Raw genomic sequence first — 18,261 nt, forward strand, 5'->3', positions numbered from 1 at the left:
TTTCTAAGTTTTCTTCCTTTTTGCAATAAATATAAAGCATTCGCGGATATCTAATCTCACTATATATTTCAACCTACGCACATATGATTGATAATTCGAGAAATCAATAAATTTTTCCAGTATTGACTTTAACTCCCAATAATAAGGTGGCCAGAAACGACATGCAGTCGCCACTTGAACCATATGCAGTAGAACTTAACAATGCTGTTCTTTAGCGTAGAGCTATTAGGAGCCATCTGTCACCCATAGACAAAACTAATAAGTACAACAAACATGATTTTAACATCATTTTCCTATTTATCTCTTGAAAGTTTCATTTCACTGGTTTTCAAAATCTGGCTAGTTGGTTACATCTACATAAATAAACCGTCCAGAATATAACATATGGGGTTTTGCTATTCGTCGCCCTGGACTAATAGTGGGGCGTGTAGTGACACTCTAGCAAAACCATAACATATGACACACAATTCTACAAAAGACTAGAAGCTAGAAGTCCAGTAGAAATACCAGTTAAAATGAACTCTGTTGGCCTTTTACCGATAACTATGAATAATACTATAAGTTTTTGGGAAAATTCACTAAATTGCAAAAAATTGTATACTTACAGATAAATAGTTTCTGGTTTCAAGGATTCAATAAGATAATGAATCTCAGCGCAAAAATAAAATTAATAAAGTACTTGCCCAGAAATGTGCTAGCAGCCGCTTAAGTTGATCTAACAAATAAAAACTATTAACAGAAACTGATTTGATTTGCATATTGGATGTATTCTTTTGCTTCTTCCCATCTCAAATTCTCAACCAGCAATCTGTAAATGTAAACGAGTGTTACTAGTGTTTCAATACCAAAAACCAATATCCCACATAAATGAGGCAAACCCGAGTAATGTTCCTCATAGATACTTCAATTTCACTAAAGGAAGCTAATACACCCCGCATAGGATCATTGAACAAGCATAATGAAGAACATATCAGATGGAAGGTAATAATGGAATATCTCCAGAAATTTACAATGCAACATACAGATGCAAACAATAAGCCAAAATCACTAATCCAATAGAAATTCAAAAATAGCACGTCGGAGCTGTGTAACCCTACTGCATTTGTGCCAAAATTCATGACAAAACAATATTCATGAGAGATTCGGCTTTTGCTCCTGAAATCCATGAATTCTAGTAATCTAATCAATATTACTAGAAGTTTAATATTGAAGCTTTTTATTAGAAAATAATATAATAACTTCTAATGAGCAGGCCATAAATTGCCAAAATTTCTTAAAGAAATGTTAATTGCTTCACGAAACGAAGTACCATTCCATAATAATCAAAATATAAGTAAACTCAACTTCACCAAATACTGACAGGGACTTGAACTATTTGAAATTGAGTATATATGATCCTTAATTTAGCAACAAAAATGAAAAACTAACCTTAGCTTTATTCACATCACCATGCAGAAACCACCAGGGGCCCTCTTTCGACATTAACCTGAAGAGCAAGAGTACTTCATAATGAGATTCACGTTAAAGAAGCAAAACAAAATCATATCATTCACAATTTTAATAATTTTGTTCATCCAAAAATGAGCTTCAGTTCTAACAAGCATATGCCAATACATAAACCTATATCATTTCGTTTTACATAAAGATGTCTATTGCTGGATGACCTCACAAACACTGTAGCCCACATTTGGTCTTAATACTTCGCAATTCCTAGTTTTATATACTACTTAGATGTAGGACAATTCTATTTAGGACTGATTTTATCTCTTTTTCTTCTTCTTTCTTACTTAAAATTCTTGATTAAAATATTATTCTTCTTTCTTTTAAATTAGAAATTTTAGTTTTCTTATATTAGTAAGGTTAGGGAATTATTTTGCATATAAAAAAAAAGGCTTGGTACACTTTTCAATCATCAATTCAAAGACAATAAATTATTCTCTACAATTTTTTGAGTTTTTTTACTTTATTATTGTTTCAAGAATTACAATTCTGCTTCCACACCAAAATTGGTATCAAGAAAAGGCTTGCCCTTAGCTGATAAGCTACCTATGGTGGTTGTGGTACGCATCCTTGCAACGATGATCGGAAGATTAGAAAATTAACAAACTTAATTCAGAATCTGGAACTAATGATAAATATGTTTGAAGATACAGCTACCAAGAACTTGTAGACTTTGATTGCTATTAATATTGGTTGCTTCAACAAGCTCAAAACATGGCAACAAGTGGCTAGAGAATTTCCTCTAGTCCCAGCTACATTTGAATATTCACAAGCTATCAAGGTTTTTGTGGAAGTTTATCGCAAAGGTATAAAGGAGTCAAATTTAAAGCACGACAAGATTTTTAGAATACAATGCATTATCAACAACAAAGTATGCAATGTGATAATGAGTCATGGAAGTAGTGAGAACATGGTATCCAAAATATTGGTGAAAGCTTTAAATTTGAAAAACCATAACATATGACACACAATTCTACAAAAGACTAGAAGCTAGAAGTCCAGTAGAAATACCAGTTAAAATGAACTCTGTTGGCCTTTTACCGATAACTATGAATAATACTATAAGTTTTTGGGAAAATTCACTAAATTGCAAAAAATTGTATACTTACAGATAAATAGTTTCTGGTTTCAAGGATTCAATAAGATAATGAATCTCAGCGCAAAAATAAAATTAATAAAGTACTTGCCCAGAAATGTGCTAGCAGCCGCTTAAGTTGATCTAACAAATAAAAACTATTAACAGAAACTGATTTGATTTGCATATTGGATGTATTCTTTTGCTTCTTCCCATCTCAAATTCTCAACCAGCAATCTGTAAATGTAAACGAGTGTTACTAGTGTTTCAATACCAAAAACCAATATCCCACATAAATGAGGCAAACCCGAGTAATGTTCCTCATAGATACTTCAATTTCACTAAAGGAAGCTAATACACCCCGCATAGGATCATTGAACAAGCATAATGAAGAACATATCAGATGGAAGGTAATAATGGAATATCTCCAGAAATTTACAATGCAACATACAGATGCAAACAATAAGCCAAAATCACTAATCCAATAGAAATTCAAAAATAGCACGTCGGAGCTGTGTAACCCTACTGCATTTGTGCCAAAATTCATGACAAAACAATATTCATGAGAGATTCGGCTTTTGCTCCTGAAATCCATGAATTCTAGTAATCTAATCAATATTACTAGAAGTTTAATATTGAAGCTTTTTATTAGAAAATAATATAATAACTTCTAATGAGCAGGCCATAAATTGCCAAAATTTCTTAAAGAAATGTTAATTGCTTCACGAAACGAAGTACCATTCCATAATAATCAAAATATAAGTAAACTCAACTTCACCAAATACTGACAGGGACTTGAACTATTTGAAATTGAGTATATATGATCCTTAATTTAGCAACAAAAATGAAAAACTAACCTTAGCTTTATTCACATCACCATGCAGAAACCACCAGGGGCCCTCTTTCGACATTAACCTGAAGAGCAAGAGTACTTCATAATGAGATTCACGTTAAAGAAGCAAAACAAAATCATATCATTCACAATTTTAATAATTTTGTTCATCCAAAAATGAGCTTCAGTTCTAACAAGCATATGCCAATACATAAACCTATATCATTTCGTTTTACATAAAGATGTCTATTGCTGGATGACCTCACAAACACTGTAGCCCACATTTGGTCTTAATACTTCGCAATTCCTAGTTTTATATACTACTTAGATGTAGGACAATTCTATTTAGGACTGATTTTATCTCTTTTTCTTCTTCTTTCTTACTTAAAATTCTTGATTAAAATATTATTCTTCTTTCTTTTAAATTAGAAATTTTAGTTTTCTTAACCAATTCATGGTATCGTATTAGAGAAATGTTAGCAGTGCTTACATTAATTAAACAGATGAACATGAATGAAGCCACAAATGGAAAACTTACCAAAACACCAGTTCTAACAACTCTTAAAACTTCAACATCCTTGGGAATTATTTTGCATATAAAAAAAAAGGCTTGGTACACTTTTCAATCATCAATTCAAAGACAATAAATTATTCTCTACAATTTTTTGAGTTTTTTTACTTTATTATTGTTTCAAGAATTACAATTCTGCTTCCACACCAAAATTGGTATCAAGAAAAGGCTTGCCCTTAGCTGATAAGCTACCTATGGTGGTTGTGGTACGCATCCTTGCAACGATGATCGGAAGATTAGAAAATTAACAAACTTAATTCAGAATCTGGAACTAATGATAAATATGTTTGAAGATACAGCTACCAAGAACTTGTAGACTTTGATTGCTATTAATATTGGTTGCTTCAACAAGCTCAAAACATGGCAACAAGTGGCTAGAGAATTTCCTCTAGTCCCAGCTACATTTGAATATTCACAAGCTATCAAGGTTTTTGTGGAAGTTTATCGCAAAGGTATAAAGGAGTCAAATTTAAAGCACGACAAGATTTTTAGAATACAATGCATTATCAACAACAAAGTATGCAATGTGATAATGAGTCATGGAAGTAGTGAGAACATGGTATCCAAAATATTGGTGAAAGCTTTAAATTTGAAGACTGAAAAATACTCATCTTGCTATCAAGTTTCTCTAGATAAAAAAGAAGATAAGAAATTCAAAAAATGGAGGTATGCAAAATTTCAGTTTCTATGATGAGATTGTGTATAACATGGTAGAGATGGACAATCACAGTACTATGATGAAGATGTCACTTAAAAAGGTTGAGATTGCATGTATGCATTTTGATGGGTACGATAAGAAGATTGTTCTATTATCACTTGATGAGCAATTTGCAAATATGTAAACGAAGAGCAAAAAATTTATACAGTGGATGAAGTTAAAAAAATCATTCAAAATTATCAGGATGTTCTTGACCATGATACCAAAATAAATGTAGAAGAGCATGTGCAAGTTGAAAACCCGAGGTTAGATGATGCCTTATACATGAAACTGACAAGAAATGTGCTTAAAGATTAAAAACACTAGAGTGAAATTGCAATTGAAGACCTCAAGATCAAGCCGTACACTAATGAAAAAATTAAAAGTTAAGAAGAATATAGCCGAAGAAAAGGGAATTGAACATTTCAATCAAGCAGCAATCAAAAGTAAGGCTTGTCAAATTGAAAACAAAAGTTTCGTTGATGTTCTCTAGTATTCGAATGTCAAAGAATTGCGTAAGCACAATGATAATATAGTATTGAAGATGACATCAATAGAAGTAAAAAAAGAACATAAGAGGTACAAAGAATTGAAAGTGTTTATATGTGCACATGGGGTTTAAGAATGAGAGATTAAATAAAGCAACGTTCTAAAGGAATGCCACAAAAGGAAGTTTCTTTAAGGATAAGAAGATGAGCAGAAGGTTGATGTCATTCAATGCAACTGTGGAGAATAAAGAGAAGGATATTTGTTTAATATGCGAAGTGGCAAAAATTGTTTAGTATTTTCCTCGAGGTTGATTGATTTTTTTCTTCAACCAAACTAGAGGACGAGTTTTTCTTGATGTGGGTGAGAACGATGTAAAACAATCAGATACCAAATATGATTGGTTTTAGAAAATGATTTCTTCTTTTACATTAGGATTTCTATGTTCTTTCCTTTTAGGATTTTAATTTAGTTTTCTTATATTAGAAAAATAAGAGAATTATTTTGCCTATATAAACAAAGTTTTTGTACACTTTTCAATTATCAGCTCAATAAAAAAATTTGTTCTCTCAAATTTTTGAGTTTTTCATACTTTATTCTTGTTTAAGAATTCTAATTCCGCTTCCATACCACTACTCGGGAATCTTTCTAAAAAAGTCAGATTCCACCTTGTGAATAGTATACCACTATTCTAATCCCCACAAAAGCATAGTTGAGAAAGAAAGATAAATGTCATTTAATTCCCCAATTTACCTGATAATTCCTGCCATCATTCGTAGTCCCATGAAGAGAGTCAAGCCTGACCAAACACCAGGAAGACCAAAAACCGTAGGAGCATATAGCAAAAATGCAGAAGATATTGCCCCCACCACCATCTACATATCATAACCACATATATCAACCTACATTTCATGCTCTCATTAGCGACACAACAAAATAGATTAAGCTTACCATAGAACGTGCCGCATAAGGGAAGTCAGAAACACCATAATGGAGGCCATCGAAAATAAATGCTAGAGCATTTAAAGGTTGACTGACACTTACAAACTGTACCAATTCATGGTATCGTATTAGAGAAATGTTAGCAGTGCTTACATTAATTAAACAGATGAACATGAATGAAGCCACAAATGGATAACTTACCAAAACACCAGTTCTAACAACTCTTAAAACTTCAACATCCTTAGTAAACAAAGTGGCCAAAGAACTAAAAGAAACACCCAAAATCACAGCTAAGGAAACACCAGCGACAAATCCTATCTGGAAAAGCACATGCAAGAAAAAATAAAGCATATTCACATAACCAACAGTTCAGACTTACATCCTAAACGTCACGTGAATAAGAATCAGCAGAAATGAAGTCTCAGAGCATATACAACCCAAAAAGTACCTTTAACACGAAGTGCGTGACATCCTTCACAGTCCTGTAATCATCTTTTGAAATATAACTGGCAACCAAGGCCTGCAAAAAACAAAATCTACTATAGTACAAAATAGAAAAACTATGACAAGTGTGCAGTAACACTGCCATGATGTAGATATTTCGATGAGCCCAGGAATATTCAATTTCAGAAAATAACTGTCGCTAGATGCCATATCCGGAATTTGACCAATTGATTTATAAGAAAAATATTAACTGCAGTTCCTATAATTCATATCTGCTAAACATACAAAACAAATCAAAGAGAACATTCTACTGAATAGGCAATGCAAATGTAAATGTATTCTTCCAAAACAAATTCTTTTTTTTTTGCTTGACCTTCTTGAAAGTGTAGATCGAAAGGAAAAAACAAAAGAAATGAAAAGAAAAATATATAGACAGAGCAGATGAATTGACAAGTAAAAGAAGAAAGATAACCATAGCAAAAGAACGAAAACAAAATGAGACATAAAGGAAAAAAAAATCACCTGAGCTGATGTACCAAGTGCATCTGTGAGAAGGGATACAGCCAGCCAGACTTGTACGCATATTTGGTGAGCAGCCATTGCTACAGGACCCTGACGAGCAGCCATTGAAGTACCGAGTGTCAGTGTCAGAAGAACAGCAAGAGTTCTCCCAATAAGAAAACCACCTAACAGGGCAAAAACACAATTACTTTAAAAAATTAAGGCATATATTAGGAGATATTTCCATAGCACATTGATTGCAACTGAGAAGAAAATTGATACCAAGTATAACATCTAGGAGAGCATAAACTATTTGATACTCTAGACGACAACTGATTGGAATAATTAAAAATAGGGAGTCTTGGAGCTAAAATCATACAACATTGCTAAAATATTGGCAGCATAACTAATGTGTTCAATATAGGTACTTATCTTAGATCAATCATTTCAACAATTGATATTCAATTCCAATAACATGGAAGAAGTACTGGCTATACCTTTCACCACAAGTTATTTCCTTCAGATGGTGAAAAGGTGTAAAATGCTTTTAATAGGAAAGAAAAAGAACATGTATGCAAAAAAGCACAATGGTTTAACAAAGGGACCTCACTAATTTTGTAGTAAGGACGCGACGTGCAAAAATTTAGGACCTGCTGACTAGGTGCATACGGCAACTTGTTATATTAACAATGCTGCCCTTAAAGCTGTTTTCCTGTTATATTTACAACCCTACCCCTATAGCTGCTTAAAGTTTTTTATGCTAATGGTTCTAAATTCTAAATATAGAAGAATTCAGATCATTAAGTAAGAATGTAGGTAGAGTTCCAAGGCTGTTAGCAGTGTGTCAAGTCAATAGATGAATTTAGTAAACTGTAGGCAAATCAGGGCAAATCTTGAAAATCAACTTCAGTAAGCTGAGATTTCACATATTGAAAAGATCTGTTGGAATTCAATCTGGGGCTCGAGAAAAAAAAGTTTCGAACCAAGGATAGCAATAAATCATAATTTTATGCATGCTGCCTTCTATCTTGGTGAATGCATGCATACATTGTATATGGCCAAGGTCCAGAATAATTCTCAACAGGCCTTCCATGCTACAGCAGTCAAGCATTAGAATAGCTTCTGTGTCGGTTAGCCACTCATAAGAATAAATCCATGAAAATGTACACAGTGCATTCCTCTCAAAGTGAAAATTGACCAAAAAAATGCTAACAGATAAAATCTTCCACTACAGAAACTTAACAATAATTATATTAACTACTTTGACCAACATACACAAGTCACCTGATTTTAGATAACCACCAAATTGCAGTCCTCCGAGTTTCGGAGGCAATAACACCACTCTCTTACTCAGACACCAGATCATTGCAAAAGCGACGATGTATCTGGATGCAAGGATCATGGAATTAAACTAAATATTCAAGTAAAACCAAGTACAAGAAAAATTAGGCCTAAAACAAGGTCACAAGATAAATGAATACAAAAGGTATTGAAGAGACAAATGAGAACAGGAGCCGCACTGTGATATAACTGTAGAAATGGCAGCTCCAGAAACCCCCAAATGACAATAATATATAAGTAAAGGAAATAGAAATATAGCCGTAAAATTCCCAAAGCCTGCAGTGAGAAACAGCGCAATTAGCAAAAAGTATAATATACGTAGAAATAGAAAGTTTGTGTACATAATTACTGTATGGACATAATCAGTAGAAACATAGCAGAAATTATTACATAGTGGATAATTTATTCTGTCAAATTTTATTATAAGTCGGAACCAAGATTTATTATTAGAAAGCTCGCAAAAAATGAATCAAATTAGAACAAAAAGGCCTTCTGGAAAATTTTCATAGATGATACGACTGTCAGATTTGTCTCGATGTCTCTCAATCGAGAGTTTCTTCTCATTATATGGGAATTGTTTCCATAATTACAGCCTAAATATCGTCTGTCAAATCTCTTAATTACAGCTCCCATTCTAAATTTACAATGAGAAAGGAGATATAATTATATACATAATATGGTGACTAATGACTGAAACAGTGACAACGACAACAAACTCAACCTTATTCCAATTAAATTTTGGTGTGAATCCTTTTTCACTTCTCCATTCACTACTACATTTCATTGCTAGATGTAGTGGAAAGCAGTTTGTGATAGATGATTAATCTATTTAAATTGTTCTTTGTTATTAATTTGCAAAAGAGAAAAACAAAGAACCTCTGTCGTTCAGACAGCATAAATGCATGCAAAGGTTCATTTTACCATTGACTACAGAGACAAATATGAGCTCAAGGCAGGTAAGACAGAATGAGGTAGGAAATAAGAACAAGAGGAGTTATGCCTTTCAATCCAACACACGTAGACTTAATTTTTCAATAAATTTTTTGGAAAAATGATAGCTCAATGTACAAACTTTAGGCAATTAAACCCTTGGTACTTGCCTAAACAATATACAGGTGTCTTTGTATCCTTAAAACCACGAAAAATTCCTTGAAGAGCCAAAGAAACAACAAATGCTGGAGCACCAATAGCCCTCAGAATAAGAAATCGTTGTGCTGGAGCACGCATAGAAGAAAACTGTAGAAAAAAGTCAATGCAAAACATTATTTTCGTACACGACAGTGATACACATACGAGCATGTCTCTTTTAGTCTGTGACTGTGCATGAGACAGAATAATAATTCTGATTAGTAGCACCAGATGGAAGGAAACAGGGAGGATTTTGGAATTTCAATATACAAGTAGATGCATACCTGTGATATGCCCATCAGACTGAGAAGCTGTCCAGATCCTAAAGATAGGGCCACAGCCTCAAAGATGCCAATGCAAGCAGCTAGTAGTAAGGCTGTGGATACAGAAGATAAGTGCAACCTTTCCGTGGCAAGTATTAAAGATTTTCCATGGGCACCTTCCTCTTCATCTGTAAAACGACACCAAAAAGAATCTAAAGATTGTAAAAAATCTAACAATGATCATCAGATGAAATTGCATGCTCAACAATTAAAGGCTATTCAAGCTACAAATTCAAGTTAGCTCTACCTGCTGCAGATAATCTTCGTGCATTCTTTGAAACGTCCTCAGCCACAAATGAAGTAGCAACACTAAGGAGAGGAATATTGAAGAGTTTTGAAATTATATTAAAGAGAGATAAAGAGACACCAGCAGAAGCCAACTCCACAGAACCTATATATGGAAAATTGAAATTTGAGAAGTGAAAACAGTGACCATGTGATGGGTAAGAAATAACCAATTTGAACATCTGATTCAGTAGCAACGAGCTCCAGCATTTGAAATAAGAATAAAAACACAAATTCATGTTTTAAGAGACAATTTATGAAGTCTGAGAAAGGTTGGTTTACATCTCCAAGATAACACTACAATCATAACAAAGGAACCAAATATCAGGTCTCAGCTTGCGGCACTCCTGGTCATTATATTTTAACTGGTGATGCAACAAGCACCAAGTTTTATCATGTTATCCCCATCACTGTACTTTCAAATACAAGCCACTGTAGTACCAGATTTGACTGTCAACAGCTCAAGAACATTATAAAATCACAAAAAGAGTTAGGTTCACCTATAATAAATAATTGTATATAATGATCTGAAAAAATTCTTTACTGTCAGTATGGCAGTAACGTTAAAGGAAAATAAACATCTCAGCACCAGTTCACAGATGAAACGCCATATAAATAACAGAGCATCCACCTTACCCAGACGACCAATAAATGCAGTCTCCATCAATTGTACAAGTGGTTCAATGGCCTGTCCCGCAAATGCTGGTAAAGACAGCATTATAAGCTCATAGATAGCTTCTTTCGATTGAGATGTACTTGAAGGAACTTCTGTCAACTTGCTATTACTTTCATCAATTCCAGAAGAAACAGTCCCGTTCAACTCACTGAATGAAATTAAAAGTAAGAAGTAAAATTGAACAAAGCACTCAATTTTCAAAGATAACTGAATGAAATAAACATATCCTTCAGGCTTCAGTTACTATAGCTTATTCACATCTGATAGAGAAGTTCCAATATTAACAACAGAAACAGTTACTATATAATCACCACCTCACCAGAAATCATCAGTGTTAGCATTAACAAAGAAATTACACACTGAAAAAACTGAGAGATTGTTTAACAAAAATTGAAAATTTTTTATTTGAACACAGAAGTTTGGGAAAATATGGCTTAGAGTTAAACTATGTTTTCATTCCTTTAATTTTCCATAGGGTGGAAAAAGCTCTGGTGTATATTTCCAAGAAACAAGCAAGTACATTTGTAAATCTCTTAACTGATAACTGAACAAAAATATCACAGTTCTCTGCATTTTACAACTTGAGACACCATATCAAAAGCATTCTTCACGAGTACTGCATCAAAATACTGCAAACGTAGCTGGATCTGCCATAAGTAAATTGGCTTAGAACTTCTAATTGATGCTCAATGTGGCCCTGTTCACACTTTAAGAAATCTAGCTTCCCAGTTTTATCTCTAGATTACGTGAAAACTAGTAATATAACGATCGGGCTAATATTAAAATATCACTCATCAGAGCTGATAAAATCTTCATGTGTACCCTCTATCATTTTACACCATGGTAGATTCTGCATTTTAATGCCCTATCATGCAGTATCACACCAATGTATGCATCATAGCTCGGAATTCAAATTTCAAGCTGATAACCTCATTTGAATAACATTCACACTAGTCATGGTACATATTAAAGAAAATAGAAGGAAACAAAGGATATAGTGAAAATGTGATAAACATTGGAAATTGAATAATATAAACACCAAAAAACTAAGTTATCTCGTCATATTTACTTATTACCACAAAAGGAGATGGAAGAAGGGTGTCTTACTTAAGTAGACTCGAATTTTCGGGAAGAATTTCTTCTTCGATGACAGAACTCTCCTCAAAATTATAGGACTGCACGCCTCTGTCTGAACTCAACCGAGTGTCGAACCTTGAAAATATAGGCTTCCTACGACGGATCATTGATGAACTCAAAAATCCTCTTGTCTTGTCCAAGGACAGAGAACAACGTCCAACACCAACCTCCACATTTCTCAGCCCTCTGGCAAGAAAACAGCAAAATTCTGTTGAATGGCTCGAAGAAAATGCCCATCTCCGACTGTGCTTATTTGTTAAGGCACTCCAAACCGTACCACCACAACTCAAATTTGCAGCCACCATTGGAGTTTTTTATTACAATTAATAGTGAAAATTCTGGCTTGCTTTGGTATCCAATGTGTCAGAAAACACACACGGAGGAGTGGAAGGGGGAGTGCGTAAAAGCAAGAAAATCCTAACCCTTTTCCCTTTCTCTATTTAAAATTATAGGTGATCACAAAGTTTCTAAAAGGTATGGAAAGAAATGGATTAACGAATACCGGAGAGAACGATACGGTATTATAAGGACTGCGTGGCTGTGCGTGAGATTGAGGTTTGTTTGCAATGGCCCGTTGTGTTATGTGTCGGTTTCACAATTGCATAAGAGTTGTGATTTTCGCGATAAGAAAAATGTATAGCAATGCCAGTTTGCTACTTGCTTTTCTGCTGGCGCCCGGGTAGCAGTCTTAGCCCCCATTTGGCCCGTTAATTTTTGTTTTTATTTCATTTCATTTTTCTCCTTTCTATTTTCAATCACACAATTTTTCATAAAATGATATTACACATAAATTGAAAAAAAAAATTCTTCTTTTTCAACCACTCATTTTTCAAAAAAATATTTATTCTACCCATTTTTAAATAAATAAATAAACAGATATTTACGTGATTCAACAATTGAGTTACATTTACAAGAGCAAAAGGACTACGATATATATAATTCACCGATAAATTTATATAATAAGGATTGCGTGGTTGTGTGTGAGATTAAGGTTTGTTTGCCATGGCCCATTTGTACAACGTCGGTTTAATAATTGCATAGAGTGTTGTGAATTTTGCAACAAGAGTGATAATAACATGTACAATAATGCTACTCTATCAGGGCCACATCGACCTTGGTAATGGTAATGCAACAGAGTCTTGATATGTAACCAATAAAGAAAAAGCAAACTGATATTTACGTGGTTCAACAATTGGCTCACAATTATGAGAGCGAAGGAAGAAGACCCTTGACGAGTGTGTTTTACTCATGACTTTAAATCAATTTTAACTTGATTGTAAAGTAGATTTTACGAGTATTGAACGTTTTTAATGTGTTTGTTAATGCTATTTTATAGGATTATTGAGATGGTGAAAGACATGAAAAAGATCATCAATTGAAGTTAATGGCATGGATTGAAAAGAAATTGTGGATAAAAGGGCAAAAGAAACAAAGCAAAATTGTTGGACGATTAGCATTCTAATGCCAAAAAGAGAGAAGAAACAGAGTGTGGGCGTCACAACGCCCAACACTACTGAACCTTAGCATGTGGCGCCAAGGAAGGCAGAGACGCCACCCTCCACAATATAGCGGCAGGCTACAACATCGCGTAAAGATGGAACTAAGGTGCAATTTCGGCCCGTTTTAAAGTCAGACGAAAACCCTACTATCCATACACAACAATGTACTGTAAATACAAATTTCTCACACTTTTGAGGGGTTCCATACATTGAGAGGCAAGAAACACACTTGGAGATTAAAGAAAAGAATTCAACGAAGGAAAAACATCAAGCAAAGGTTTGGAGCATTGATTGGAAGAGGAAGGAGATCTTGGTGCAAGAAAAATATTTTTTCTTCTACATCTTTACTACAAATCCGATGTTACTAAGACAATCTATTGCATTAATTAGAGTGATCTTATGTAATGTGTTTGCATACATGCATTGAGATTTCTGGCGTATTTCTTTTTGCTCTATGAGTTGTGAGAGAATGTGGTAATAAGAAGAAATATGGGTAGCCATTTTCTCCTTTATCTTTGTGAACCTGTGTGGTATGTGATTGTTATCTTCTTTCTCTTTGTGAGAATAGTGAAGTAACTAACTTTTTCTTCTATTTTATTTATGAGTGCCACCTTCACCATTTCCTTTGTAGATTTTTTGAACATTGGTGATTGGAGTAACCTTGTGGTATGTTGGTCAATTTAAATTGTGCCCTAATCTTTGTGGTCGTAAAAGGTAGTGTTTTGTCGTAGTGGGTTTGTTATGCATTAGTAATGTGTTGAGTGTCTTTTGATAAGGTGAAGTATAGATGTTAGGGGTACATTGTGGTTTGTATCGGGAGATGTGGAGTGTGACATTTGGATCACGAGTGAAGAGGTGATTAAATGGTGGAATCCTTTATTGATGAAGAGACCCTGTATAGGTAGGGTATAATAGAGGCATTCTATCACTTCTGATAGGTGGAGACCCATTATCTATATAGGTTGGGAGAAATGATGTGGTTATAGAGGATTCCCTCGAGAACTTAAGTCTATTGTGATTTACCCGTTAGATATGAGTTGAATAATCATCTAGTGAGCATGATAGGTGATGAGAGGAGACGTGTTCTCGAGGTGTGAGCAACACCGAATGAGATATGATAAGTGTGGTGAAATCTTTTCGTAGGGTCATTTATGCATTTTTGCATATGCGTTGGCCGTTTGATTGTTTAAATTGGTGTTAGTACATGGTTTTGTGTGAACATGTTTGAAAAGATTTGTGTGTTATCCTATGTTTTATCTTCATCACATGTTTATTTGTTGTTGATTAATTGCTATGAATATTTGCTCTACTTGAGTGTTCTTGACCTTAGCCCTAATGAATATATGGAGTAGATATGATATGTGTTTCAGGTTGAAAACACGAGGTAAAGTCTATGATCCTAATTTTACTGGCTACCTTGATTATGCTGGTAATAATTATGTGTTTTGATTGCTCGCAGATTTATTAGACATCAAGATGGAGATTTGTTGGGTTTTGATACCCAATAAATCCTGAGCGATGATATTAAATCGATGCTGAATAATTTATATCGACACCTTAGTGATGACTTGACCCAAAAACAAATTGGGACCACTGGAAAGCAACTTAATTGAGTTAATGTTGCTTGTGGCCTAACACTTGTGGATGGCCCAACACTTCATTGGATTAATTAATTTTGCAAACTCCTTTGCGTTATACCTTTTCCAGCAACTTGAATATGCCTCCTACAGATGTCCAATTGTCCAGCCTCCAATGAAATCCACACAGAGAATAGACTACAACTGTTATGATTTTTTCTCTTGTGCCAGCAAGAATTATGAAAACAATATGGATCTTAAACCCTAACCATGTATTTATATAAACCCAAACGGGCTCGACCCGATCCGATCCAATATTTAATTAATCCATTCAATTAAATCCGGTCTGTGAATTAATTAATCCAATTAATTAATTTGGGGTTATAAATAACAAATTCAATTAATTAATTTTATCCAACGATTGTTAAATTAATTAATTGGAAATTTGCAACCTTCTAATTCTTTTTTGTATGCGACCCATCAGGTTTCTGACCACGATGCCTAACGATATGAAATATTATTTTGATCTAATCAAAACTGATAAATTAAACACCCTTTTAATTTATCACAAATTCACACTCGCCGTCCCAGATTGACATCTAACAATATATCAGGGCAACACATGTGACAGGAAATGTCACGTGGTATGACAAAACTAAAACTGTTCGTTTACCATGAAACTATAATCCCTTCATTAATATGATCTGATCAACTATGAGATATGGAAGTGTGTCAATCTCGATTATCGATCATTTCTTTCATTCTACTATTAAGTCAATATGAGTCGAAAACTCCTTGTTGACTTATATGTATACATTGGCCAAGAATTTCGTTATTGACATAATTGAACGAAATGCAGATCACAATCTCTTACTATCTAAGAGTTACGAATCCTCTATTGATCATTCACAACCTTGATATGGTTCTTGACATACCCCAACGATGTCGTATTAGCGACCCTTGGCGGAGCAACATCTAACACCGTCAAAGTATGACTATTCTCATACAAAGCACTATGATGGCCTCAAGTCATAGGACCAATTCCACTATCGAACGTTGAAGATTAACCACTGACACTCAGATAGTTATCCATGTGGAATCTCTTAACGGGTCTCCAATGTTTTGTTCTATAACAAAACATCCACGTGTTCATTTAAGCGTTACCACACTTTAGCTCGTAAGATCAGCTACTTACTTCACAAGTAAGAAATGCCACACGTGATGGTCTATCTGTATTAACAATATCCATATCTCGTTATTGCTTAGGACCACGGTTTATTCAAAATCCAATCATACGTAATTTGTATCTCACAATCACAACTCCTTGTGATTAACAAATCACTTAAACTTGGATTTTCGGACTCTATTATTTAATATTATTTATCACAAAATTAATTTAAATAAATAATAAATCTTACCAAAATTAAATGCATTAAACATATTAAAAGTGTTTACAACCTAAATCGATTGGATCTAGGGCATAACACTTACAAACTCCCACTTGCACTAGATCCAATCACTCGTGTATCTAATACTATAAGTGTCCACATGACGATCATGTTTCTATTGTGACAACGGCTTTGTCAGTGGATCTGCAATATTGTCATCTGTGGGAACTCGCTCTATCGTTACGTCATTTCTTTGTATAATCTCCCTGATGAGATGATATCGCCTTAGCACATGTTTGGATCGTTGATGAGACATCAGTTCCTTCGCTTGTGCGATGGCTCCATTGTTATTACAATACAAAGGTATGGGATCAATAATGCTAGGTATGACTCCAAATTCATTAATGAACTTCTTAATCCAGACAGCTTCCTTCGCTACTTCAGAAGTAGTAATGTACTCGGCTTCCGTCGTTGAATCAGCGGTTGTCTCCTGTTTGGAACTTTTCCAACTAACCGCTCTATTGTTGAGAGTAAATATATATCCTGATTGAGACTTGCTATCATCTTTGTCAATTTGAAAGTTGGCATCAGTATACCCATGAATTTTCAGTTCATTTCCTCCATAGATCAAGAACACATCTTTAGTCCTTCTCAAATACTTAAGAATGTTCTTAACCGCTATCCAGTGTTTCTCACCAGGGTTTGGTTAAAACCTGCTCATAACACTTAGAGCATATAAAACATCTGGTTTCATACATAGCATCGCATACATGATAGATCCTATCGCCTAAGCATAAGGAATCTTATCCATGCAACTCCTTTCATCATGGGTTTAGGACACATATCTTTTGAGAGGTAAATCCCATGTGACATGGGACATAAACCTCTTTTAGACTCTTCCATATTAAATCTTCTCAAGATTTTATCTATATAGAACAAAGATTGGGATAAGCCTAGTAATCTTTTAGATCTATCTCTATAGATCTTGATTCCCAAGATATACACTGCCTCTCCCATATCTTTCATGAAGAAATTCTTTGACAATCATAATTTTACCGATTGAAGCATTGGGATGTCGTTTCTCATTAATAATGTGTCATCGACATATAATATTAGGAATACGACCGCACTCCCACTTGTCTTCTTGTAAACACACGGTTCATCTTCATTTTTTGATAAAATCAAACAATTTGATTGTCTCATCAAAACGAAAATTCCAGCTCCTAGAGGCTTGCTTTAATCAACAAATGGATCGATTTAGCTTACATACTTTGTTGGCTCATTTGGATTCAAAACCTTCAGGCTGTGTCATGTACACCTCCTCTTGTAAGTTTCCATTAAGGAAAGTAGTTTTGACATCCATTTGACATACCTCATAATCATGGTATGCAACTATTACAAGCAAAATTCGAATCGACTTCAGCATGGCTACAGGGGAAAAAGTTTCATCAAAGTCAACACCTTGTCTTTGTGTGTAACCCTTCGCTACTAGCCTTGTTTTATATGTATGGACGTTTCCATCCACATCGACCTTTTTCTTGTAAACTCATTTACAACCTAGCGGTTTTATCTCACCTGGAATGTCGACCAAAGTCCAAACCTTGTTCTCATACATTGAGTTCATTTTGGATTCCATGGCTTCTTTCCATCTCATCGAGTCAACACTTGACTTCGCTTCTGTGTAATTTGTAGGTTCATCATCCTCGACTAATAATACTTGATTAGTAATCGTGAATTCGTACCTTCTGGGAGGTCGAATGATCCTACTTAATTTACGCTGAGCAGGAGTGTCCTCGGGGTTCTCTACATCCTAATCAAGAGTCTATCCGTCATAGGTGTGGGATCAGATTCAGGTTCAT

The 18,261-nt window shown here is 34.4% G+C and overlaps 1 protein-coding gene and 1 long non-coding RNA gene across 2 annotated transcripts; both read right to left on the reverse strand.

Annotated features, from left to right (window-relative positions):
• Nucleotides 1–531: 531 nt before the first annotated feature.
• LOC111379289 lies at nt 532–1,519 on the reverse strand. Its single transcript, XR_002700034.1, has 2 exons — nt 1,429–1,519; nt 532–808 (listed from the first exon to the last, which is right to left on the reverse strand). It is a non-coding gene; the product is annotated as an uncharacterized LOC111379289 (long non-coding RNA).
• Nucleotides 1,520–2,562: 1,043 nt separating this feature from the next.
• Nucleotides 2,563–12,585, reverse strand: LOC111379283 (protein DETOXIFICATION 45, chloroplastic). The gene is made up of 14 exons (XM_023002641.1): nt 11,909–12,585; nt 10,762–10,949; nt 10,088–10,231; nt 9,802–9,968; nt 9,490–9,625; nt 8,569–8,665; nt 8,333–8,433; nt 7,070–7,233; nt 6,552–6,623; nt 6,305–6,421; nt 6,113–6,208; nt 5,915–6,036; nt 3,433–3,490; nt 2,563–2,812 (listed from the first exon to the last, which is right to left on the reverse strand). The coding sequence occupies exons 1-14, from the start codon at nt 12,241–12,243 to the stop codon at nt 2,801–2,803; spliced, it is 1,809 nt and encodes a 602-aa protein (XP_022858409.1). The 5' UTR covers nt 12,244–12,585; the 3' UTR covers nt 2,563–2,800.
• Between the last annotated feature and the right edge of the window lie 5,676 nt (nt 12,586–18,261).

Source organism: Olea europaea, unplaced genomic scaffold, assembly GCF_002742605.1.
Source record: "Olea europaea var. sylvestris unplaced genomic scaffold, O_europaea_v1 scaffold1965, whole genome shotgun sequence".
NCBI classification, from domain to species: domain Eukaryota; kingdom Viridiplantae; phylum Streptophyta; class Magnoliopsida; order Lamiales; family Oleaceae; genus Olea; species Olea europaea.